This window comes from Cavia porcellus, unplaced genomic scaffold (genome assembly GCF_034190915.1).
Source record: "Cavia porcellus strain 051 isolate PalLab524CR breed Dunkin Hartley unplaced genomic scaffold, mCavPor4.1 scaffold_25, whole genome shotgun sequence".
In the NCBI taxonomy this organism is placed as follows: domain Eukaryota; kingdom Metazoa; phylum Chordata; class Mammalia; order Rodentia; family Caviidae; genus Cavia; species Cavia porcellus.
The window spans coordinates 27,819,562-27,846,999 of NW_026947508.1; the positions used below are offsets into that span (position 1 = coordinate 27,819,562).

Genomic DNA, 27,438 nt, shown 5'->3' on the forward strand with positions numbered 1-27,438 from the left:
GCCAGTTCATGTGCCACTCTCCAACTTCTTCCAAATTTCCCTGAAAACACAAAACAAGACACCTTGCTATTACACTATGATCTACCATTTAAAAAGAAAAACAGGATTCATTTGATTTCCAAGTTGGAGATTAGCAGAGTTTAAGTGAAGAATTCTACGTACAAAGGCCAGATCTTTGGAAAGAGATTAGAAAGAGCTAGGCACATGGCCAATTCTCCTTCTCTTTCCCTCCCTTATGTTTCTGGCGTTCTTGTGTCTCTTAACTATAATAAATGGGCCTTTTCAGCACAGCCCACTTGGAGAAGTTCTACCAGAGGGTGAACAGGCTCTTGCTCTGACCATGCTGCACTGTGCACCATGACGCTTCCCTGCCTAGCCCAGTGTTTCAACTACAATAGTTGGAACAAATAGGTACTTTGTTGCTGTATCCTTTTATTATACCAAACTATGAATTGCCCAATAAATATATCACACAAAAAAAGAAGGGCAGCTAAAAACCCCAGTCAAATCTCTGTCTCCTCACAAGTCCTGCAAAAGGAGAAATGGGACACAGCAGGACTGGAAACGCATACCTGGCTTGACTGTCACATTGACATGGCCTTCCCCATGGGCATTGTGACCATCTACTATCACTTTGAACTCGTACAGGCCTGGAGTCAGCTGCAGAAGCAAGAGATCTTTTAGACAACCACAAAGAGCAGCAACTTTATTTAAGAGAACATATATAGCCCAGCTTTTCATGCTGAATCTTGCACTCTTTTCTTGCCCTAATTTCAAAAAAGATACTGTAAACTAGCTGAAGATATTAAAAAATGAGTTAAACTAAAAAGAAATACAGCTTTTAATGTGGATCTTATTACTAGCTGCCTCTGGAACAACAGAAGGGATTTCAATCTCTCTGTACTCCCATTTTCTTCTGAGAAGAACATTAAGGGCCCAACCATCCTGCTTCACAGAGTTATGAAATTAAAATAATTATCTCTTCAAAGAAAAACATCTTGTAAAAATACCAAGTAGCTCCCACATATCTGAATATTTTCCTCTCCCAATTTCTACTATGTATAAACATAATATAAAGGAGGGGGACCCAAATCATCTACAGTTTCACTTCTTTAACCTATCAGCTCATCATATGTTTCTGTTTCCTTCCACTCCTTGACCACATACAAAAAATAGTTTTATATACTTCATTCATTCAACAAACTTGTACTGAAAACCAATCATGTACCAGTCACTGCCCTAAGCTTTGAGTCTGGAGGTGACACTACCTTTGAGAAGCTCAGATTTTAGTGTTATTTAGGATCTAGCTAAATGTAAAATATTGAAATTTTTATTGTTATTTTTTCTGTTCAATAGCACAAGCCTCTTTCCCATTATGATACAGTCTTTTTGATATTATTTTAATGACTACAGAATACCATATGTAATAATTAAGTTTTCTACATTTTCCTAATTTTGGGGTTGTTTCCTAATTTCTACCACTATGATTAATCCTATAATGAACATCTTTGGAGAAAATGATTTGTTTCTGTCTCTCTTTTTCCTGTTTTTCTCTTCCTTCCTTCTTTCCTACTTTCCTTCCTTCCATTCATTTATCTTCTGACTGATTCATTTACCTACTGACTGATTACATGGAGGAGTGCTAGCTGCTTTGTCCTTAGCGTGCTTGCTCTCGGGGGCTTTCCTTCTCTACCCAACCTCATTTCCTTTTGGTTCCTCCCACCCCTTACATAAACAACATGCCCTGTGGCTCCAACCGCAGCCTGCTCATTTCTTCACTCCATACAGCTTCCCTAATTGAGCTTACCTATGACCATGGCTTCAATTACTCCCTGAGGCTGATGTGCACATTTATCTCTTTATCCTAAACTTGTCTCCTGGTCTCTTGCCCCTTTTCCCAGCATCTAACAGGACCAACTTGTCTCAACAGGACCTCAAACTTACTCTGCCCCAGATCCTCAAACCCGCTACTCTTTCTATGCACCTCCCTTCAGTGCATATCCACGTAGATGTCTAAGCCAAAAAGCTAGAATTACCCTAAACTTCTCTTCCCAGCCCAACCCAATTACTTGATCATCACATTTTATTGAGTTAACTCCCAAACTATTTCTCAAACCTACTCACTCATTTTCACCCACACTGCTATCATCTTATTTTCTGACCACTCACCATAGCAGTTATTAAAGCATGGGCTAGAGGTAGAAAGTTCTAGTACTTTTGTAAGTGCTGGGATTGAATCCAAGGCCTCATGCATGCTAGGCGAGTGCTCTACCACTGAGCTATCCCTAGCCCTTTTTATTATTATTTTGAGACAGTCTCACTAAGTTGCCCAAGCTGGTCTTGAATTTGTGATCCTTGTATCTCAGCCTCTTGAGTACCTGGGGATTACAGGCCTATGCCACCATGGCTTAAGCCTACCATTTACTAGCACTGTGAACTTTGACCAAACTATTTCCTTTGTTCAACTTTTAGTTTTGTCATTTGTAAACAGATATTAATACCTGTACCTTGAGAATGTTATGAAAATAAAAACAAACAACTGAGCAAAACAATTACTACCATGTCTGGTACATGGTATAAGCTCAACAGGTGATTTTTTATTTTAATTTTTTTGAGTTAGCTTTTTTACTCAGGATAATATCACTTCCCACCTAAATTTTTCTATATATTCCTCATTGGTCTTTCTGTTTTGAGTTTTACTTTCTCCAATCTATGTACAAGGTTCTCTTTCTAAACTAAAAATCTGAACTCTTTCCCCTGCCTAGAACCTTTCAAAGATTTTCTATTTCCCCTGTATAAAATTCCAAGTCCTTTATGTGGCATACAAGAGTCCCCCTATCTGACACCTGACCTCTCCAACTCACTTACACTGCTACTCTTATCCCAGCAGAGGTCCAGGCAGGTTGAGGCACATACAGCATTCCTTTTCCTAAATTTTCTCTCTAGTTCTTGGCCCAGTAGACACACAGTTGCTTCTGCTCTGGGCTACTCTCCCTCTGCCTCATCTTGGGAAGTCACCTTTTATAACCCAAGCAGGCAAACTCTAAGAAATCTGCTCTAACTCTCCACACCTCCAATGACCCCATGTACTGACCTAGTATGCCAAGTGCTGTAATTACCTGCTTCTTGTCAGTGTCGCCTAGACCCTAGTGTCCTTGAACATTAAGATGATTAGTTCACTGGTTAATTCCAAATGGCAGCAACATAACCACTGTACAATGAATAGCAACTGAATGAATAAATCAATGTGATTGCTGGGCCGAAGAATATGAACATTTTTATGGTTCTTAATAACTACACTGAGTCCCAAAGGGACTGAGCCAACATACACAGTCATGTGGCCACAAATAACCTAGTTTATCTCCCAAATTCTAAAATCCTTATGCTACCCTTCAAATCTGTTTAGTGTGTATTTTCAGCTATCACTACCATGCTGGTACAGTCTTCTCGCCATAAATGAAAATTTGAGAATCATACACTAACAAACACTGGATGTCAGCCAGTCAGACTTTTGGAGGAGTCACTTCTGGAAAATTGTTCACAACTTAAGTGTGAACAGAAAATTGTATATTATTCATTTTAGAAAACAGTCAACTCTCTAAGCCCAGCAATTGAAAGGAAGCAAATTCACCTTAGATAGTTTCAGGATCTGTGAATGCTGCCCTTCCATTTCTCCACTGTAGTCTTTAGGATGAGTAATCAGCTGCCAGTCGTAGGTGTAGGTTTCTCCTATAGAAGGGCAGTTACAAAAATCATGAAAACACACACCCACACACAAAAAGGCTGCCAATAACAAATCTTTTCTAAAGCCTGCCAATAACGAATCTTTTATAAATCTTGACAAGGTCTTTGTTTTTAAGATTGTACCCCAAAACTTACAGGGAATCCAAACCATCTGCTGAATGAAAGGATAGGTTCTGCTGACTCAGCTACTTAGGACCGTCCCCTTTCTCTGTCAGCTGGTTCACTCCAGACCCCTACTCACCCTCAGACCAATCCTCCCTACAGAAAACACCAGACTGCTCATGCTATAGCACCTCACTGAAAATATATGCCCTATCAACCACTACAGATGAACTCATCAGGAACAAAGGCCACTTTCTTATAAAACTTCTTCACAACAAAGAATAGCAATGACTTCTAAATAACACGGTTCAAAAATAGCTTTTTTACAGAGTGCTAACAATGCTCCTCTCACTGAGGTCATCACATCCTGGTGAGTTAAAAGAGCTACTTCATTCCTGCTGAGCTAAATAACACACTGCAGAAGATGGTAGGGTATGGCCCATTTAAAACAGGCCCCACTGAAATTAATTAAGACCAAATGAAGCAGTAAATGGTCCTCATTTGCAGCTCCGATGATATCAGTGAGAAGCACAAGAGTAGAATTCCTCCCCAGTATAAGCGGTCTTAATTTTTTTTTTAAAGAAAATTCCTGTCTGAGAAATGGCAGAATTTGGTAGGTTTCGTTTAAATTATTACATAAAAGAGAAAAAGGACCTCAAATGCTCAGCAAGGTGCGGTCATTTTTAAAATTTTTTTTGGTATGCATTCATATGTTAAAGTTGGCGTGCAGAACCTAATTCCAAGATATCCTTCATCTGAGGACCAAGTTTTTTGTTTTTTTGTTTCTGAGGCAGAAACAGTTGTCTTTGTTGGGCTCAGACCAGGAGTGTGTAGGTCTTGAGGATCTCTGAACTTGCCAGATTTTCTTCTCCACTTTCTTTTCAGCCCGTTTCCGTAGCCTCATGTCTGCTGCTTCTTCCTCTTCTCCAGGGTGACTGTCACCGCCTGGTACTTCCAGCCAACCTCATACCCAGGTGGCCCAGGTAGGCAAACTTCCCCATTGGCTTCAGGCCCAAGTTTTATTTTATGAGCCTGAGACTCAAGACTTCCTCCCTCCACCAAACTAGCACTGTTCTGGTCAATCATCAGCCCTGGCCACTCATGCATACACATGAGCCACAGGCAGCAAAGAGGCAGCAGAGGCAGATCTCACACTAAGAGATACTTATTCCAGCTGTACTTGGGAAGTTTTTCCACACAGAAAACAGACACATATTAATTTGGGGAACTAACTGTTTTATACTATCTAAGGCTATCAACACAAAATTTAAAAAAATAAAAAGCTGCTCCTAGGACACAAAAGCTCAGAAGATGAATTATGCCTTACAAAAAGAAATCTAGATCCGCCCATGGTGGAACTTCAGTGGCTGAGCAAGAAAGCAACTCACCTCCCTGTCTGCTAAGCACCGCCGGCATGAGCCAGGAAGAGAACCAGTCAGCATCTCCACGACCCTACCAGCACATGGGCTGAGAACAAACATCCCATCCTGGCCCTCACGCCCATTAGCAGCTGGGGGCAGAAGGCTGAGCATCTCTTGGGAGGTTGACTATATGCAATATAGCAAATATGGGAGATTTCCTTCTATCTTCTGTTTGAAGGCAAATACTGTTTTCACTATTTTGTTTTGTTCTGATTAATTGTTTTGCTCTACTCAATATTCTCTTTTGGTTGGTTTTATAATGTTCTGCTTTGGGTTTGATTTTGCTATAGCTAATTGAATGGACAACTATTGTGAAGATAACGAGATATACTCTGGTACCTATTACTGTTATCCCGGTATCCTGCTCTAAGTTCTGTACCAGTTTCACTGCATTGTCTTGATTGGCTTTGTTCTCTCTTGTTCTGTTGTATTTTACTACCTTCAAAATAAAATAAAGATAGGAAAGACTGACTAAAGTATATTAGGCAGAAGGCTGACTACAATGCTTTAGGGCAGTGGTTCTGAAACCAGACTTCTGAGCCCTACATGGACCCTAACACACCGCCATAGGGCAGGAAGGGATTGGAGAACACATACAGTTGGCTCTGCCTCAGTGTCCCCAACCTCAGAAAGCCTGAGATCATCCACCTTCCTAGTCTGATTAAGACTGAACAGCCTGGAGAAGGGGAGCTGAGAAGAATCTGCTTCTGAACTAATGCTTTGTAATACTGCCCTACAAGACGACAGTAACTCAGAGAAGAGTTCTCAGGTACAGGTAAGAAAAAAATGCTGTAGAGCAGTGTATCTTTCCAAAAAAGTACAGGTAATCACAGCTCGGTGCAGTGCTTTTCCACTCCTCTACCCTCAAAGGCCTCCAAACCCACTTAGATTAACTTGCCACCCAAAGGAGGAAGCAAAGAGCTTCTCCAAAGGAAGCTGCAATAAGTGATAAAAATCTCTCAATCTGAGAGAAGAACACAATATAGGAGGTATTTGTATTCTAGGGAAGTATTTTTGCATAAATATACTATTTGGTGGTAGGCCCAAAAATAAAGAATACAATTTTGAAAAGGACGTGTCCTGAATATGGAGGAACATTTTGATTGACTAATTTTTTTTGTCTTTTTTTAAACAGGGTTTCACTAGGCAATTCATGCCAGCCTTGAATTTGCCTTGGAGCCCAAGGTGACCTCGAACTCACAGCAATCCTTCTGCCTCAGCCTCCCAAGTGCCTGGTTTACAGGCATATGCCACCACACCTGGACCTTGATTGACTACTTTTTAGTGGCAGCAATATAGACTCAATCAGAACACTTTCCAATACTTCACCATATCACAGGGGTTCCTAAGAGAATATGCTTGTTCAGCGGTATCAGCGCCTGCCTTGCAAGCAGGCAGTTGTGAGTTCGATCCCCAGTACCGATAAAAAAGAAAAAGACAAAAAAAAAAAAAAAGAGAGAATATGCTTGTAAGTCAGACTTTGGTATATTAACATAATACTTCAAAGGTGAAAGGGTGGTCACTTTACAAAGGTTTTCTTAAATAGTGAATTAATTATCTACTAAATCATACTTTATAAATTGGAATTTTATGTAACACAAAAGTGAGTTTTTTTTGTTTTTTTTTTTTAGGCAAGATCTCATGATATAGTTCAGGCTGTCCTTGAACTTACTATGTAGCCCAAACTGGCCTCAAACTTGAGGCAGTCCTCCTACCTCAGCCTCCTAAGTGCTGGGATTACAGTCATGAGTAACCACACTCAGCTGAGTTTATTTTTTAAATGACAAATCCATTGCAGAATAATCTCTCCAAATTCTACATTTGCTATTTACTAGTTGCTTGGCTAAAACGAACAGGTTAATCTATCAGGGTTTTTCGCTATCATTTTTGATTGAACCCAGAGCCTTGTGCATGCTGGGAAAGTACAGTTAACACTGAGTTATGTTCCTAGCCTTTTAAATTTTGAGTCAAACTCTGTAAGTCAGCCTTGAAATCATGATTCTCTTACCTCAGTCTCCTGAGTAGCTGGGTTTATAGGTGTGTGCCACAATGCCCAGGTAAGAGATTAAACTAATCCTCAGTTTCGTGTTCTTAAAGTGGGTATAATACAACCTAATATATAAGACCTACAATTGATAAGCATCAGCTGTATGGTAGTTACTGAACTAGGTGATTTATATAATATCTCATTTGTCCCTTAAACTAAGCTAGTGAAGTGGGAACTGTTACTCTAGTATTTTCTAAGAAATAGAAACTCAAAGAAGTCATTTGCTTAAAGTCATTCAACCAGTGGCTGGGATTTGCACACAGGCTTGACGAAAGACCCACGATCCCAAACTCTACATTACACTGCCTCTGGTGTTACACAGATACTCACATGCCCTCATGCTGTTTCATATCCCATACCTCACTGGACTGTTGTAAAGAGTGAGCTGTGTGTGGTGGGAATATCACTGGAAATTAAAATGTTATCCAAATGTAAAGGGATTTTTTTTTTTTTTTTTTTACCTTGCTCTGGTTCTTGGAGAACATACGCATTTAACTGAACTTCATTCTTAGGCAGGGTTATCTGGACACTCTTTCCAGCAGACACCACCAATTCTTTTACCACTGGAAACAAAGCACATATACGAGTAATAAGAAATGCATCCGGACTGCACCATGTCTCTCCTGCTTTGTGCCTGAACTCTTCTCCTGAATGATATTCAGCTAATGCCTTCCTTTTTGAATTATATTTTACTCTCTGGTCACCCAAAGCTTGACTCTGCCTTCACTTTCCCATTGAAAAGGGTTTCTCAAGGTCATCATGAGCTGTTCCTTAGTAAATCTAAATGTGACTGGATCCTCCCTCATCACTGTGGTGGCCTCTACTCCTGCTGACACTTCCGCCTTAGGTAAATAGCTCTTGGTTATCACCCCATATTCTACTTTTCTTCCTTTCCTTCTGACTTTTTCTCCATTGTATTTTAACTAGGATATTTTCCTAAGTCCTCTTCATATATTACTTTCCGAGTTCAAATTCTGTCTTAAGGGTCATCTTTATTCTGATAAATAACTTTTTGGGAGTAGTGGGGGAGTTGAGGTAAAGTCTCACTATGTAGTTCAGATTCACCTTGAATTTGTGGCAATCCTCCTGCCTCAGCCTCCCAAGTGCTGAGATTACAGGCATACATTACAACACCTGACTGTTTTGTTAAGTATCTTTTTATTAAGATACATAAATAAGAAATGCAAATGTCAGAGAACCTGCCTTTCTTTCCATTACAACTGCTACAACCCTTGATTTATTGTTCACAATTAGATTATTCCAAGAATTTTGTTTGTTTGTTTGAGACAGGGCCTCACTTTGTAATCCAGATTAGCATCACACTCAGCAATCCTGCCACCTCAGTCTCTCGAGTGCAGGGATAACAGCCATGCACCTGGACCATAGTTGGCTTATTCCAAGAATCTTAATCTCCCTTCTACTAGGTCTCTCCCCACTTCAGTCTATTCTGTTTCCTAAAACAGTTTCCACTATTAGTCCTTCTAAAATACTCACCCACCACGTACGTCTCCTATTGAAGACCCCCAATCCTACATCATGCTTAAGCAAAGCGCCTAACTTGGCATTAGAAAACCACCATCATCTAATCACATCGTTATCGCTTTACTAACCCAATTCTCACTCTAGTTACATGAATTTTCCCTCGTGCTCCATGAAGCCAGGGTCTACTCTGGAGCCTGGGTATCAGTGGCTTCCATCCACCCCCCAGGATGTAACTTAAAATATTCACAGACCACTGAGAACCCTGGTTATAGGAATCTCATTTCTTCCCTGATAGCGACTGTTCATTTGTATAAAACCTCAACACTAAGAGGGCTTAAAGCAAACCACAAGCTGGGTGGCTCATATTTAAGACTGGGAGGTAAGAGGACTTCCTAGATAAATATGAAATTTGAGATTCATCTGCTTCTTTTTGGGAACAGTGCACCAAGAGAAACATGAAACCATCCTTTATGGAAGCTGCAGCCTCCACATGCCCCAGGAGATGGAATAAGAGCTCTCTGAAGTGACTTTCAGAAAAAGAATAAAGGAAACCATTATACTCACAAAAAGTACCATGGACCAAAAAATAGTCAATACAGAACAACCCAAACCCTTCATGATTACACTGAAAAGTATAGGCATATGGCCTGAACACAAAAATTATTTTGGTGTGTCAGGACTGAAACCATAAAAGTTTATTTTATATTACCACACGAGGAGATCTTGCGAAATTAAAAACTGAGAAAAATTTGTTCTTACAGGCTTTGCCTTACCCTCTTGATTTTTTCAAGATTAACAATAATCACTGATTAATCATTTCCTTATTCCTTAGAACAGCACTTATGAAGCAAAGACCTACTAAAGCAACTCTCTATATGTAAATGTGCCCATGAGTTGCTTTAAAAATGAAGATGCTCTTAAAAATCAGAGAGACAAATAAGCTGACCTAAAACAGATACAGTGATCCCACTCTTTCTTGCTAGCAGCCTCTGCTTGGATCCTTGAGCATTACTTAATTGAACTTCATGCCTTGAAGCCACAGTGGAACCTGACTCTGAGAAAATGAGCCTCATAAAATTCCACAGGCTGGGGACCTGCTGAGAAAGAGATTTAGAGCCCCGAGCCCTGTGATTACAAAGGCACTGTGATGTACAGGATTCAAGCCATCCATCCCTCTGTTCTTTTCTCTAAAGAGGACACTCATCAAATGTTCTACTTTCCCATTTTATCTCCAAGGACAGGAGCAAAGGGTCACCTGGTGGCAATGCTGGGGTGCTCTGGAAAGAGGCTTGGGGTGCAGGTGTAGCATAACTGGTAGCCATTGGAAGAGGGACAGCAGCAGTTTGGGTTTTCCCAGGGTTCTTTCCTTGCTGAGAGCTGAGTGCAGTATCGAGATCTTCTGATGTTTCAGGTTGCACTGAAACATTCTTTGGCCAACCAGGACTCTCTGCAGTCAGGTTTGTGGTTAAGGGACTGGAACTTTTAACTTCCATGTGGACCTAATGAAATGCAAAAATTAATTTGAATAGGCAAAAGTTACAGTTTCTCAGTATATGTTTCATGAACCAAGAGCACATTAGATAATTTCTCAAAAAATGACAAAAACATTAAAAGAACTTCATCTCGCCAGTTGAAAACAACTAGTATTAAATGTTCAGATAAGGGCAGGGAGTTTAGCTCAGTGGTAGTAGGGCACTTGCCTAGTATGCTGCAGGCCCTGGGTTTGGTGCCCAGAAGTGAAAAAAAAAAAAAAGATATAAAGCTGGTTTTTTTTTCCTCTACAGAATTTCAATTAAAACAAAGTAGTCATAATCACATTATCTGTACACTTTTAGCTTCTTGTGTGAACACTTATATTAAATCATTCTATAAATACTTATTGAGCCCCTATTGTGGAACAGACCTTGTGGATCCAAAATATAAATGAAATTAGTCATTTTGCTCACATGTAGGGGAAAGAGAGGTCAAAATATAGTAAATCAAAGTGGTAAATATACCCATGAAAGTCATGATGCACTAAAGAAACAATTTGAGAGGTTCTTTGGTTGGTGTGGTTAAGGATGGATTTAAAAAAAAAGAAAAAGGCTTCCTGAACAACAAGAGTGCTAAGCTGAGTTTTAAAGGACAAAATGTTATTACAAACACACACACACACACACACACACACAGGGTGAGGTGAGAGGCTGAAGACAGGAAATTGTCATGTGTTTGCTGGAAACTGAGAGGGGGAGAGGCAGTGATAAAGGAAGATGACCTGGAAAGAAAGCCAAAGTCAGGCAGAAGGCGCCGCAGGTCACTTTAAGGAACCAAGCTGGTGAGCAACTGAAGTTGATGGGTAAGGAAGTGACAAAATCACCTTTCCATTTTACAGGTCCCACCGTAAAAGGGTGGGTTTGAAGAAGCTAAGTGACAGCAGGCATACCACTTTCTCTCATCCAAATGAGAAATGGCGAGTGGCTAGATAAGGGTAATAGTCGGAGTCTTAAAAATCAACATAGTGGAAACATAATTCACATAAAATCAACTGCATACATTTCAAGAAGATAAAGCCAATCTTTTGACAAATGCATATACCCACACAACTACAATTAAGAGAGAGGATGTATTTTGGCCCCAAAAGTTCTCTCATACCACTCTCTGTAAATTCTTACCTTGATCTCAAGGCTTAGGCATTCACTGATTTGTTTTCTGTCACAGTAAGATTAGTTTGGCTTTTCTTAAATTTCATATAAGAGAAATCATATACGTACTTTTGTTTTTAGATGTCTCACTATATAGTTCCGGTTAGCCTTGAATTTGTGATCATCCTCCTGCCTCCGTGATTCTTCTTTTTTTTTGTCTTTTTCCTTTTCATTGGTACCGGGGATTGAACTCACGACTGCCTGCTTGCAAGGCAGACACTTGTGCCGCTGAACTAAATCCCCAGCCCCTTCCAAACTCTTCTTGACTTGATAGTTTGTGTTGACAAATTTGTTGTGATTCTGATTGATTTTCCTTTATAGGTGATCTGTCTCTTTTCTCTAACAGCTTTTAATATTCTGTTCTTGTGCTGAATTTCTGGGATCTTGATTATTATATGTCTGGGTGTAGATTTACTTTGGTTATGGCCAGTTGGAGTTCTATATGCCTCACTTATCTGCATGCCAGATCCATTTCCCATGTTTGGGAAGTTTTCTTCTATTGCTTCTGTGAATTTCCTTTTAATTTCATTTGTGTTGACCCCTGCTTCTTCATTCATACCTATCACTCTTAAATTATGCTTCTTTGCATCATTTTATAACCATTGAGTTGTTATTTCCTGGTTCTGTGTTATTTTTAAGAGGTCTTTCCTTTCACGATCACTAGCTGCAGTCCTGTCTTCAAGGTTTGAAAGGCTATCTTCAGTCTCTCAAGAGGTTTTGCCAGCTTTCAATTGAATTTTTAATTTCCTGTATTTCTCTTTGACTCTATTTCATGCACTGTAATTTTTTTCTACATTCATTCAAGGTTTCCATGATTTTCCTATGTTCCTCTTTATTGTCTATGTCTTCTTTAGACCTGCAGAACAATTCTTTCATTATGTTTGTGATTTCTTCTTTTACCTGAGACATTATTTCTGATTTGACTGCTTTTATAATCTCATGAAGCTGTTTCCGTACTTCAGTCGCTATTCTCTCAGAGATTTCAGGTGTGTGACTTCCATTTTCTTCCATGACTGTATCTCCCAGACTCACTGTGTGTGGGCTAGAAGTCTGAGTTTGCCTTTTGCTCCTTTATCTTGACATTCTCCTGGGTTCCTCCCAACAAGCTGGTTGCAGGGTCCCAGGTACTTGTCATGCTGGCTGCCACTAAGCAGTATAGGAGGATGGGAAAAGCACCCAGGTTCCTCTAATTCTAGATGTACAGGGAGGTAGCAGGGTGTGGAGTGGGTTTCTCCAGACGTATGCAGCTACACTGGGGCTTCACTGATGATCAGGGGTACATGGAGGTGAGGCTGCTTCTCTCAGCCTGTGTGTCTACACTGGGATTCCTATGATGGTGGCAGACACACAAGGGTGTATCTGTCTCATTCTGCTAGTGGATGATGGCTGCCTGAGGGAGCCAAGGGCCTCCAATGGTGGCCTACGGACGCACAGGGCTCACCTGGCTGTGTGTCCCTGCTCCTGCTGGCTGCCTGCAGGAAGAAGCCTTCTGAGGGTAAAGAGGATCTGCTGGTTCTCTCTGCCCACACTGGCCGCCTGTAGGATGTGGCCTTTTGGTGGTGGCACACTGCCCATGCTGGGCATGCAGAAGAAAGGGCCTTCACTTTTTTCTTTCTTTCTTTTTTTTCTTTCTTCCTTCCTTCCTCTTTCTTTCTTTCTTTCTTTCTTTCTAGGATCAAACTTACAACCTCTTTGCGCTTCCCAAGCACAAGCTGTGCCTACTGCTGAGCTATATTCCTGGCCCCCCAGTATTTTCTAATTTTTTTCTTTTCTTGAAATGAAGTCTCTCTCTCATTTAGCTCCCCAGACTGATTATAACTCATAAGCATGTTTTCTCAGCCTCCAAGTGCTGGCATTAAAGGTATGTGTCACCACCCAGTCAAGTTTTAAAGCATATTTCTAACAGTATCTTGATGTTTTATTAAATCTAATGGCTGAACCCACTCAGGATCCATTTCTATTAACCAATTTTTCCCTGTGACTATGGGTCACACTTTCCTGATTTTTTTTTTTTTTGAAGTCTCATAATACTTGGTTGGAAAGTATACATCTTAAGTAATATAACATAGAAACTCTGGATTCTGTTTTATTATTCTAATGGGCTGCTGATTATTTTTGGTAACCTACCTATACTTCAAAAGTAGTATCTGACTTCCCTACAGTATGCTGCTACAGATATCTTGGCTCAGTTTTTCTCTTTTATTTCCAATTTATCTATTTATTTATGCATACATCTGCTCCTACAAATTGAACAAAGGACTTCATTAGGAAAGACCCAGTCTTGTTATTCTTGTTTTTGTTTTAGCTTGGCTTCCTACGTCTGTACAATTTAGTAGTTGGTGATTTGAGAGAGGTTGCTTATACACCTTATTAAAACCATTTATTTCTCTTTTTGTCTTTCTCTGTGTGTGCCTCTCTGTTTCTGTCTCCCTGTCTCTCTGTCTCTGTCTCCCTGTCTCTGTCTGTCTGTCTGTCTCTCTCTCTCTCTCTCTTTCTGAGAGACATAAGAGATAAATATGAGTAGGTAAGAGTGAAATATATTCAGAGGAAAGGCAGTCAATAGAGACCAACTCCAAGTTGACTCAGATGTTGGAATTAGTAGCCAAGATATCTTGACTCAACTTTGAGTTGGTTTTTGTTGCCTGTCTTTCCCCGCAGAGTACATGTTACTCTTTTTTTTTTTTTTTTAACTTTGCTGGACTTTCTGTCTAGAACATGTAGCTCTGGATTTTACTGTTTTCTTTGGAACTGCCTTTCCCCCTTAGCGTACCCCTACCCCACCCCATTCCAATAGGCAAGTAACTTATCTGGACTTAAACTGTAGACCTCACCTCTTCTGCAGTGTTCAACAACTGATATCGCTCTATGTAATTTTTACAGCTGCTTTTTCTGCCTGTGTAGCTGATAACAGGACAAGAATTTAGCCAGAGGTTATACTCAGATTTAGGGGCTGTTCTCACTGTGCTTTTGTTGGTTGTAGAAATTCCTAACTTTTCAGTCTTTCATTATATCCCCAGACATCTCCACCACCAGACTTCACGTTTCTGCCATCTGATTCCTTGTGGCTGGGAAACAGAGTCAGTTTAAAAAGCAGTAAACTCACAAGTTCTTCTGGTGGCACTCTCGTCTCCGCCTGCTTTTTCCCCAGGCAGATGCAGTTTACAGGTTAAACTAGGGACCCTAGTTTATAGACAGCTGTGGAATTCACCCTCTTTTGTGATTTTCTCATTCAAAAGGTCCTCCTGTTAAATTTTCAGGTATTTTGTATACTGTGAGCTCTGTTCCTGGTCACCATAAGAAAGTAAGGCTTTCCATGGCCATCTCCTCTGCTGTGGACATTATGGAATACCCCCAGGCAAAAACTTTTAAAGCTGCAAATACATAACACTTATCATTTCCAGTTGCCATTTTTTTAAAATAAAACTTTGCTTTAGCTTTCATCTGCTCTGGAGTCTTACCATTTCCTTTAGAAACTTTTTAAAAAATAGATTATTAACTGTAGAAAGATTCAGGAGACTACTTCATTCTACCATCATTACTGGAAATTCCTCCTGTGAGATATGTGTTAAAGTACTAGGGTCTAATGTTTATAAAGCTGAAATAGATCTGAGATTTGGGGAAAAGAGTCTAAGATGACACCTATGATTCTACCCTGAGTGAGGGACTAGTTATAGTAGCATCAAAAATGAAGACAGACTACAGAAAAGCAACCTTAAGGAAATAATAGGCCAGTTATGTCTTAGACATACTGAATCTAGAGTGCCTTTGGGAAATTCCAATAGAGCTCAGACTTGGATTCAAGTTCCCAAGGATAGCTGCTACAGGCACAAAGGACAAACAAACAAGCAAAAAATTTAAAAAGCATATAAGCAAACAGAAGTTCCTAAACAGAGTATCTGAAAATACCAAGGTTTAGGATGTCAGTAGATGAAATGGTCTACAAAACTGACAAAGAATTTATGGATCAGAAAGTAAGAAAAGAACCAGGAAAATGTGTTACAACAAGAAACAGTGTATAACTGCAATTAATAAGAACCAATGCAGAGAGACCCCGTCAAATAAAAACTTAAAAGAACACAATGCAAGTAGCAATTGTGAAGTTACTAGTGATGCCAGGAAGAGTAGCTTTGGTAGGAACCAAATTCCATGGGCTCAAGATTAAACAGAAGTGAATGGAGAAAAAGCAAATATAGACTGTCCCCCATATTCATAAAAAGCACAAAAGTACATTAGAATAGTAACTAAAGAGGCAAGTAGACAAAAATCAAGGATATATTTAAAAGTAATGAATTCGGGTAATAAGTACTGTGTTATGGTTTGGATCTTAAATGCCCCCCAAAATCTCATGCACTGAAGGCTTAGTCAGTGGTCAGAAGTGGGTCGTTGGGACGTGATTGGACCATGAAGGCTCTAACTTCATTAAGATGATTCCACTGAAGTACACATACTTTTGGGAGGGGGGAAGTGAGGATGGAACTCGGTGTCTAAGTCACTAAGTTCCCAAGGTAGGCTTCAAATTGTGATCCTCCTGCCTTAGCCTCCCAGAGTGCTGAAATTATAAGCCTGCACCACCACTCCTAGTTTGAATCCATAATTTAATGGGCTATTATTGGACAGTGACGAAACTTGGGAGGCAGGACCTAGTTGACAGAAATAGGCCTTTGGGGTGTGCCTTGAGGTTACGGTCTGTCCCAGACCCTTCCTCTATCTTTGCTTCCTAGCTTCCCGGCTGGCAGGAGGTGAGTAACTTTATGCCACCACGTGCTCCCTAATATGCTGTCCTACAGCACCACAAGCTTTGAGGCCCAGTGACCATGTACTGAAACCTCTGAAGCTGTAGGCCAAAATAATTTTTGCCTCTTTTTAAATTGTTTACCTCAGGTATTCTGTCATGGTGACAGAAAGCTGACATGATGTTCTTAGAATGAAAATACAGTGATAGAGGTTAGGGTATTGTACATTTAGGGGAACATTTGAGCCCATTCTGGAGAAGTGAATATAAGAGAAGGCTTCCTAGAACTGAGGCTCAGAAAAGTCTTGAAGAATTAGTTTTGTGGGTAAATGTCATAGTGGTTTGTAAAGAGGGAGAAAGCATGGTAGACTTCTGCTTCCAGTCAAGATGGAATAAATAATAGAGAGTAGATTTATTCTTCTATCTGAAAGCATTTTTTTATTTTAAAGAGAATAAAACAATACACTAAAATGAAACAAAACAATGGAAACGATATTGGATTTCAAAAACAAGGCAGTAGGAAATCAACCATGGTTACTGTAACGCACACTGCTATCCTCTAAACAGATGCTCAGACCACCACACACAGGCATGCAGAGTAAGCACCAAGTTGTCTCTTTACTTCAGCTGCCATCACCTCAGAAATTTCAGGTGTGAGCTTCTAATTTCTTTTGTGTCTCTGTCTCCTGGACTTGTTCTGGGTGGGCTGGAGGTCTGAGATTGCCCCTGTCCTTTGTCTTTACATTTTCATGTGTTCCTTCCAATCAGCGGATTGCTGAGTCCTGGGTGTTTCCTGCATTGGCTGCCTGTTCCATGGTGCAGAGGATTGGACTAGGCACCTGGGTTCCTCTGATCTGCAGTTCTGGCTCTTGGGCTCCCAGGGAGGAGAGCGAGATGGCCTCTTCTCCTCCAGCCATGGTGGTGGGCAAGGGCACTGGATTCTTCTCAGGGCCCACAGAGGCGGGCTCACTGGCGAGGGGGTGGGTATAGCTTTTCCTCAGGGATCTGGGTGGTGGGATCACCAGGGGTGAGTTGTTTCTTTCTAATGAACTGACCATTTCATTTCTAAAGTTCTGAAATGACCAACAGACCGTAGAAAGATACCACTGTAGGCTCCTGCTTGAAACCAGCAGCTTCAGAAAACTGCTGGCCTTGATACAGAGCCAGTGAAAGAATTTTTTAAATCAGACAAAATATATGAAACAATCCGCAACATGTGGGAGATAAAGTAATGAAAACAGAAATTCCTAAGAGATGAAAAATAAGGTGAGACTTATTATTAAGAGGAGCTGGAGAAAGAGTGTGGGCCATAGTGCAAGAAAGAATCCAAGCCGAGACCAGCATTGTGCTGGAGCTGAACAGATATATCTAGGAGACCAGCAGAGAAGAGAACTATACAGAAACCCAAGTCTGAAGATCTGCATGAGACTCCACCCAGTCTGGAATTCAGTACTGGACATCTCATATATGTGAGAAAATTACCCAAAAGGATTAGAGGAACAGTGTTCAAGTTCACACAGGCTAGGGACAGCTTAAAAAAAAGTCATTATGGAAAACTCAATTCACAGGGCATCTGTTAGGGTACTAATAAAAGAATGCCTCAGTCATACAGACTAACTGCAGCTCTGGACTTACCTGATGAAGCTTAAAAGCAAAATTCAAAAGGATCAAATTGTTTTGAAATAGGTTAGTCTAGAACAAAACTCAAGAATTTCTGTGGTGATACAAAAATATCCAGCACCCTACCAGGTAAAATTTATCTGGCGCCTAATCAAAAATATCACAACATTCAAAGCAGCAGGAAAATGAATTCTATTATACTGATTAAAACTAATCCAGGGCTGGGGATGTAGCTCAGTGGCATAAGTGCCTGCCTAGCAAGCACAAGGTCCTGAGTTTGATTTCCAGTACCAAAACAAAACAAAACAGAAAACTCAACAACTAATCCAGGCCTGGGAGTATAACTTACTCATAACAGATATTTTTCTAGAACACACATGAAGCCCTGAATTCTATTCCTGGTATCACAAGGGAAAAAGAACTATACTACTATATAGTATAAAGAACTGTGACTACTTACTAGTTAAAAGAATAAACACATAGGAAGAGATAATTTTTTTGGGGGGGTGCTGGGGGGCTGAACTCACAACCTCACACTTGCCAGGCAGGCGCTTGTGCCACTGAGCTAAACCCCCAGCCCTGAGATAACAATCATTAACATGTACAGCACACCCAACTTGATAAAAACAAGTATTACTGGACATAAAAGACAAAATAAGCATAAATACAATTATAGTTAAGGACCTCAATACCCCACTACCACAAATATACAGATCAAGACAAAAAAGTCAACAAATAAATACAAAAATTGAACAAAACTTCAGATTTAATAAAGTACAGTGTTCCACCCAACAACAACAGAATATGTCTTTTTCTCAGGAGCACATGGCACTGTCTCCAACATAGACCACATAGTAGCCAATAAAGCAAGCTAAACTAAAATAATTGAAATTACACTATACATATTATCAGCATAGTACAATGAAATCAGAACTCAGTGACAGGGCCAGGGATTTAGCTCAGCGGTACTGGCTCCTGCCTGGCAAGCGTGAGGTTGTGAGTTCAGTCCCCAGTACCAAAAAAAAACTATCAAATTAGAAATCAGTGACAAAAAAATACAAAATTATATAAATGCATTGAACACTCTTAAGTAAGCAATGGGTTAGAGACAAAATCAAGCAAGAAATAAGACAGTTTCTAGGACTAAATAATAAAGCTAATACAAAATGCAGAATTTAGGGAACACAATGAAAGCAGTCCTAAGATAGAAATTTCTATCTGTGAATCACAAAAACAGAGCAAGTCCAAATAACTTAATGATGCTCATCAAGGTCCTAGAAAAACAAGAATAATATAAACCCAAAGCCAGTACAAGAAAGGAAATTATAAAGAATGGACCATAAACCAATGAAAATGATACACATAAAAATACAAAGAATGGATGAATCAAAGAGTTAATTTCTTAAAGAATAAACAAATAGACAAATTCTTAGCCAATCTAACCAAATAAGCAAAGGAAGCACCCAAATTAATACAACTAGAAATGAAAAAGGTGAAATCACAGAGAACACTACCAAGATAAAAAAAAAGATATTTGGTAAATCCATATGCTAATAAAGTAGAGAATTCAGAAGAAATGAATAGATTCTTAGATAAATATAAATTACCAAAACTGAACTAAGAAGATATAAAAACCCTTAATAATCCAATAACAGACAATGAAATTGAAGCAATCATAAAAAACTTACCAACTGCCAGTCACTTTGGTGCATGTCTATAATCCCAGTACTCAGGAAACTGAGGCAGGAAGATTACTGCAAGTTTGAGATCGGCTTGTACTACAAAATGAGTTCAAGATGAATCTGAACTATATAGCCTGACTCGTCTCAAAAAAACCAAAATCAAAACCCCAACTTATCAACTAATAAAAGCCAGGTTGATTCATCATAAACTACAAAAACTTCAGGAAGATCTAACACCAATATTTTTCAACCTCTATAATGAAACTGAAATGAAAAGTCATTCCTAGAAGCTACCAATATCTTGATTCCAAAACCAGACAAGGCAAAAAAAAGAACTGCAATCTAATCTCTTTCAATATAGATGCAAAAAACCTTAACAAGATATTAACAGAATGCAACAAACAAATCATCAAAAAAATCATACATCATGACCATCCTAGAGATGCAAAGATGGTTCAATTTATGCAAATCAGTAAATGTAATACATCACAAAAATAAAAGCAAAGACAAAAATTGCACAATCACCCCAAAAGATGCAGAAAAACCTTTTCACAAAATCCAACATACTTTCACGATAAAACATTGAATAATACACATATAGAAAGATTTTATCTCAATTTGCTAAAAGCCATATATGACAAACCTACTGTCAACATCATATTTAATTGGGAAAACCTTAAAGTTTTCACTCTAAAATCAGAAACAGGACAAAGATGTCCATTATCACCACTCCTGTTCAATACAGTACTTGAAACATTAACAAAGGGCCATTAGGCAAGAAAAAGAAATTAAAAAGGGGTATGTGGAAAGGCACAAGTCAAATTATTATTATTTGCAGATGACGATCCCCTACATAGAACCCCCCAAAAAAGAACCACCAGAACACTCTTAGAATTAGGAACCAAAATTAGTAATATAGCAGGATACAAAATGAACACATTCAGAGCCTGTAATCCCAGAACTGAGGTGGGAGGATCGTTGTGAGCTTGAGACCAGCCTAGGCTATAAAGTGAGCTCAAGTCCAGCCTGAACTGCATAGAGAGACCCTGTCTCAAAAAGATAAAAAAAATGAACACATAAAAGTCAATAGTGTTCTTGCACACTAATAATGAACCCACTGAGAAAGACTTTAGGGGAAAACACCACTTACAAAGCATGAAGAACAACTAAATTTCTGTCTCCATTTGAGCAAGTCATTTATAATTTTCTTCAACAGGCACCATTGTAGAGAGGGGCCAACTGAACCCAGGACCCAAAGCACCTGTGAGTTGGCTTAATCTTAGGGGTCCTACTGTTAAAAACCCACAGTGCCTGAGTGAGGGACAACTACGTCAGACATCCAGGGTCAGAGAGTTGTGGCCAGGGCAGCAAGAGACATCCAGAGTGTTATAAACTAAAGGACTCAGGCCCAAACTCCATGACCGGAGGCCAGGATCAGCCGGAACATCTGTGGTTTTGAAAGTACCAGGACTAGCACCCCACCCTAAGCCTATTGCAGGTTTGCTGGGATTGCCCAGCACAGATCTGAGCTCTGAATGCCTCCTTATCTACCAGCAAGAGCTGAGTCACACCCCTGAATTGGACACTACCACCAAACTGTAGACCCCAGAAGATAACCACAGACAAGAAATCACAGAGAAATTGTTCTCATTGCTTGTGGGCTTCTTTTGTTATTGTTCATTTGGGGTTTTATCGTTTGTTTTTGGTTTTTTTGTGAGTGTGAATATTGTTTTAGTTTTTTCTTACTTTTGCTTTGTTTTGTTTCTTTCTTCTTTTTTTCCCTCCTGTCTTCTTTACCAGCTTCCTTAGGCTTGGATAATCTTCCTTTGTCCCTCAGTCTTGCATGTAATCTCATTCTCTTATTTCTCTATTTATTTTCCTTTTATCCCCTTTAAATCTTCTCCCCCTAGGGTAAAATTGCTTAATGGAGTGATTTACTGTGTATAATGTACTGATTGGACTTAGATTCTGTTATATAACTATAAATCTCGTACCCATGGTTAAAGGTGACAAATTAGTAATTTTTACAATTTGTCATTTTCACATCAAACTAGGAATAAAAGGAACTTTTTCTACTGGAAAGAAGACATTTTCAAAATCTAACATTGAAGTGAATGCTGCAAAACTGAAAATTCTAAAATTAAGAACATGACAAGAATGTACTTTTACTCAACACTGTATTTCAGGTTCTAGGCAGTGAAGCAAAGACAAAGAAGCAAGACAAAGAAATAAAACACATTCGGACCAGAAAAGAAGCAAACGTCTAGCCATAGTTGACATAATTATGCATAGATATAATTCCACAAAATTAGTCGTTTTTAAAAAGCTATAAGAACACTGGCCATAGTGGCATTTGCCTGTAATTCCAACATTCAGGAGACTGAGGCAAGAAGATTGCCTTGAGTTCAAGGTCACCCTGGACTACACAGTGAGTTTAAGGCTAGCCTGGACTATAACGCAAGACCATGTCAAAAAAAGAAAGAAAGAAAAGAAAAAGACTATAAGAAGTAATGAGTTTAATAAGACTCCAGAATACAAGATCAATATATAAAAAGCAATTGCATTTCTACACAATAGTAATGATCAGAAATTGATATTTTTAAAAATACCAATTACAAAAGCATCAAAATTATGAAATACTTAAGAATCAAATCTGACAAAAGATATGCAAGATGTGTACCTTGAAAATGATGACATATTGTTGAAGAAAATTATAAATGACTTGCTCAAATGGAGACAGAAATTATGCTCATGGGTCAGCAAATTTATTATTACCATTAGGCTGTCAATGCTAATTTGATTTGTACCCCGTAACACAATTCCAACAAAAGTTCTCAAAGGATTTTTAAAAAGAAATTGATAAAGTGATTCTTAAATTTAGATGTATATGCAAAGGACCTAAAATAGCAAAACGATTTTGATAAAGAACAAAATTGTAAGAATTGTGTTCTTTAGATTGGAGATGTAAATCAATAGTAAAATGCTTGCCTATCAAATATGGTTTCAACCCCCAGTGCCACCCAAAATTAAAAGGATTTATATTCTCTCATTTAAACCCTATAACAAATTGTTATCAAGACATAGATATATATGGCAGCACAGTTTGTAAGAGCTAAATCTTGGAAATACCCAAATGTCCATCAACTGGTGAATGGATTAAGAAAATGTAGGGTTTTTTACACAATGGAGCACTACTCAGCCATAAAGAAGTATAAATTGGGACATTTCTAGATAAATGGATGCATCTTGAGACCATATCTGTAAGTGAACTAAATATGTTCAAATATCATCTGGTTTCTCTAATATGAAGAACTGAAAGTATAAATAAGGACCAAAATATATAGTAGATACTGAGAAACAGGAAGAAAATGTTCTAATGAGAAGGGGAATTAGGGAAGTGGGAGGAGGAAAGGAAAAAAGGGAAAATAATAGAAGGAAAAAAATGGAAACAAACTTTTTATAAAAAAGGAGGAAAGGGCTGGCCCGATGATAGTGGGTTATCAGAACTTATTAACATTAGTGTCACTAAAGTTGGTATACCACCCCCCACCACTGCTAAATTTGACTGGCTTAAAAAAAAAAAAAGGAGGAGAAGAGGGTTTGAGGGGAGGGGAGGGAAAGGGGAAAAAGAAGCAAGATAGAATCATGTACAGGTACAAATTCCATATGACGAATGCTATCATGTATATCAAAAATGTACCACTGAATTAATTAAAAAAAACAGGTTGCTATTTTCTAATTTGTACAAAGGCCTTAAAAATAATAAATAATAAATAAAACATAATGAAATTTTAAAAGACATAGATATATTTGATAGAAATAAGTGATCAGTATGAATAACCTGCTGGAACCAAAGATAGCTCAGAAATAGACCCACAATCATACGCTTGACTTTTTTTTAATTTTACTTTAAAGAGAGTAAAATTAAACAGAACAAAATGGAGCATAAAAAAACAATGTAAGAGATACAGATTTCAAAGCAAGACAACAGGAGATCTTCACTATCTATCATATTGTCTCTTGTTTTCTTCCAAATAGTTGTCCATGTCTTCACATACAGTGAATTCATACAAAACAACATAGTATGAAACTGATCCAAACAGGATGATGAAGGTCTTCAATAATAAGGAAGATAGGGGCTGGGGATTTAGCTCAGTGGCATAAGCACCAAAGCAAGCAGTCAGTCGTGAGTTGGATCCCCGGTACTGATAAAAATGAAAAAAAAAAAGACCAAAGAAAAAGAAAAAAGAAAAAAAAATAATAAGGAAGATAATAAGGAAGTCAACAGTGGCTGTCATAGTGTATCTCGTTCTCTTCAAAATAGCTGTCCATACCTTCATGTATGTTGAAATTAAACAAAACAAAACAGACTAAAATCACTCTGAACAGAGAATAATAGTATTGCAGGATTTCACATCATGACCCTAAGGAATCAGCACTGGGTACCTTAGTGTCTCTTTCTTCAAAGTACCTGTTCATTTCATCGTGCATTTTTCACAACTGCCTGCTTGCAAGACAGGCACTTATGCCGCTGAGCTAAATCCCCAGCCCTTTATCATGCATTATATAATCAGTTCTCAGAAACTATTTAGAAGTTCTACACATGCATGAGTCACTACATGTATATCTATCCTTTCTGTATTAGAGAGGAAAACAGAACAAAACAAGAAAAAACAGAACAAATTCCTAGAAAAACACGAAATGAAAAGTCATATAAAACCACAATACAAGATGATCTACAATGGTTACTATGATGTCTCTTGTTATCTTCAATAGAATTGTCTATATCATTAGGCATAGTATAGTTGAACATAACAGTACATAACAATATTAAAAAAAAACAAAACATGGAGACATTATAAGACTTCAAAAGCAGGTAATAGTCAAATCAGAGTGGGTATCCTAGCTGAATCTTGTCATCTTCAGAGTATTTGCCTATACTCTCAGGTTTATACTATCAATCATAACAGATTCAAATAAAATCAGTCAAGACAAAATAGCAATCTAACAAACCAGATCAAATTAGATCAGTCATAATAAGACAGTGCAAGTTATACAGGGCTTCAGATTAAGGTAACAGGAAATTAAGGATGGTTACCATAGTATGTCCTGCTATTTTTGGCAACAGCTGTCTGTGCCCTCAAATCTAATACAAGTAGACAGACTGGAACAGAATATAATCAAACTGAACAGAGCGATGAGAATAATGTGGATTTTAAATCCTGATACACTTTTAACAATGTCCTCTGCTTTCCTTTTTCAGATAATTCCTACCCTTTCACTTTCATAGGGTGTATTGTATGTTTTGGGTCCCACTAACTCCTTTAGTTTTTAGACTAAGGGGCAACCTGCTGTTTACCTAAGTGGTTCTGAGCTTAATCTTAAGTTGTATTCCTTTACCTACAAAAGCCTCAAGGTTTTCCCTTGTTATAGTTGAGTAGTTCTCCACTACACAAAAGTGTCATGTCTTTCCAACCTGCAGCTGCTGGACGAGCTGCCCCTATTTCTCTCTGGTTCCCTGTCACATAGAGCATTGCTTTCTCATATTTGACATTTGGTCCATAAACCCTCTTTCATGTTAATTATATTTCCTATACAGAGCATCTCAATGGACCCTATCTCCTGATCCACTCTGCCTGTGCTTCTTTTTGCTAGTGTATCAAGGCTATCTATGTCAATGATTATAGCCAACCTTCTCTGCCTCATTTCTGCTATGCTATTTTTCTGCCATTGGTTGTCTACTTTTCTCCTTCATTCCACTGTCTAACCTGTTCATTGAGGCCTGTGTGCCACTGTTTCTGAAATCCTGGTGTTTTTTTCTTCTCTCTCTGGAATGTTCTTCAGCATTTTCTTATAGGGTTGGATTGGTGGTCACAAACTCCCCCCGTTCCTTTTTGACATGGAAGCATCTTGTTTCTCCATTAATTTGAGAGACAGTTTTTTTAGGGTACATCAATCTGGGTTGGAGGTTATTTTCTTTCAGGGATTGGAATACTTTGCTCCAAGCTCTTCTTGATTTGATGGTTTGTGTCAAGAAGTCTATCGTGATTTTGATAGACTTTTCCTTTTTAGGTGATCTGTTTCTTTTCTCTGACAGCTTTTAATATTCTGTTCTTGTGATGAATTTCTGGGATCTTATTATATGTCTGAGTATAGATCTGTTTTGGTTGTAGCTGGCTGGAGTTTTGTATGCCTCATACATCTGAATATCATTTCCTTTTCCTATACTTGGGAAGTTTTCTTTAATTATTTCTGTGAATAGCCTTTGTATTTCCTTTGTGTTTAGGTCTGCTTCTTCACTCACATTTTTTATTCTTAAGTTATAGAGCCTCTTGTTGTCTTCTAGCCTTTGTATTGTTATTGCCTCCTTCCTTGTTATTTTTAAGAGATCTTTCCTTTCACAATCACACAATGCAAACCTATCTTCAAGTTTTGTTAATCTTTTTTTTTTTTTTTTACCGGTACCGGGAATCGAACTCATGTCTGCCTGCTTGCAAGGCAGGTGCTTATGCCACTGAGCTAAATCCCCAGCCCCTTAAGTTTTGTTAATCTACCTTTAGTTTCTTTCAGGCAATTTTGCCAGCTTTCAACTGAGTTTTTAATTTCCTGGAAATCTATTTCAATCTGTTTCATGTATTCTAGGTTTTTTTACATTCTTCATTGAAGGTTTCTCTCCTTTGAAGGGGTCACACCCCTCTCATGGGAGGATCATATTAGCACAGGTCTCCACACAGGCTCTGTTCTTCACTGGGCTCACTAACCCTCAACTTCAGAGCAACTGGGCTCTGGTGAGAGTTCCTCCTTTCTTCCATTGGTGTCTTCTTGAGAGGTGCTTAGCATTTCTTTTATTAATCTTCTTATATCTTGCTTTACTTTATTAGAATTTTAGTTCTGAGTTCATCTATAATGTCACAAAGATATTTATGTCAGCTGATGTTGGGTCCGATATTGCATGTTTGCTGCTCTCGATCTCTTCTGTATTTACCTCTCCTTGACCCATTTTCCCCGGGTTGGGGACTGGAGGCTTTTTCATATTTCTTTCTCTTGTCATGTTCCTGGTTTGTTCCATACAAGTATATGGTGGAGGTCCCAGCCCTTTTCCACATTGCATACTGAAGCATACTGTCTAGGGATTTCTGCCCTCTCCAGTTTGCTGTTGGTCACTGAGGTGCAAGCAGGGGCAGTGTAGGCTGGCCCCTCTCTCTGAGCCAGTCAACCAGGGGGGGACCTTCACCATGTTAGTATGTGCTGCATGAATGGAATTGGTTTGGGACAACTTCAGGAACAATTTCATCCCTGGCTATTGGGTCCTGGCCAAGAGCATGACCTAGCCCAAGCAGATCCCCCCAATCTGCTCTGGGCAGGGAGCATCCAACTGAAGTCATTGCCATTCCTTGTTCAGGCCTGTCCTGCCCAATTCCAGTATGTCACCCAGTCAGTCCCACCCCTCTCACAAGAGGACCATATTAGCGCAGGTCTCCACACAGGCTCTGTTCTCCACTGGGCTCGCTAACCCTCGACTTTCAGAGCGACTGGGCTCTGGTGAGAGTGCTGTGACCCCAAGTCAGACTGGCTCTGGTCAGAGTACATCTGGCTCCAGCCTTGCATCCATGTTTTTCTTTTCTTCTTTTCTTTCTTTTTTCCTTATTTCTTCCTGGGTCATGAGAATCTCTCTCCTTTCACCCAGTCTTCTCCATGGTGATAAATTCTAGTGTCTGAGCTGTTTCTCTCAGAAAGGTTCCTTACATTGCTACTGATGGATTTGCCATCTTCCAGCCATCCCCTGACTTTCTTTTTTTTTTTTTTTTTTTGCCTTTTTCGTTTTTATCGGTACCAGGGATCGAACTCACGACTGCCTGCTTGCAAGGCAGGTGCTTATGCCGCTGAGCTAAATCCCCAGCCCCCCCCCCTGACTTTCAATAAAGAT

At 39.1% G+C, this 27,438-nt stretch overlaps 1 protein-coding gene and 1 non-coding gene across 4 annotated transcripts in view; both read right to left on the bottom strand.

The window, feature by feature from the left end:
* Positions 1-27,438, bottom strand: part of Kiaa0319l (KIAA0319 like) — a 103,862-nt gene that overhangs the window by 26,256 nt on the left and 50,168 nt on the right. For all 3 annotated transcript variants that reach the window (XM_013153878.3, XM_003471422.5, XM_013153879.2), the window contains 4 exons: positions 10,052-10,295; positions 7,776-7,877; positions 3,632-3,729; positions 573-660 (listed from right to left, as the gene is read on the bottom strand). In XM_013153878.3, the coding sequence (XP_013009332.1) occupies positions 573-660; positions 3,632-3,729; positions 7,776-7,877; positions 10,052-10,295 (532 nt within the window). The remainder of the gene's footprint in view (positions 1-572; positions 661-3,631; positions 3,730-7,775; positions 7,878-10,051; positions 10,296-27,438) is intronic.
* Positions 17,240-17,376, bottom strand: LOC111757267 (small nucleolar RNA SNORA2/SNORA34 family). The gene has a single exon (XR_002791639.1). It is a non-coding gene; the product is annotated as a small nucleolar RNA SNORA2/SNORA34 family (small nucleolar RNA).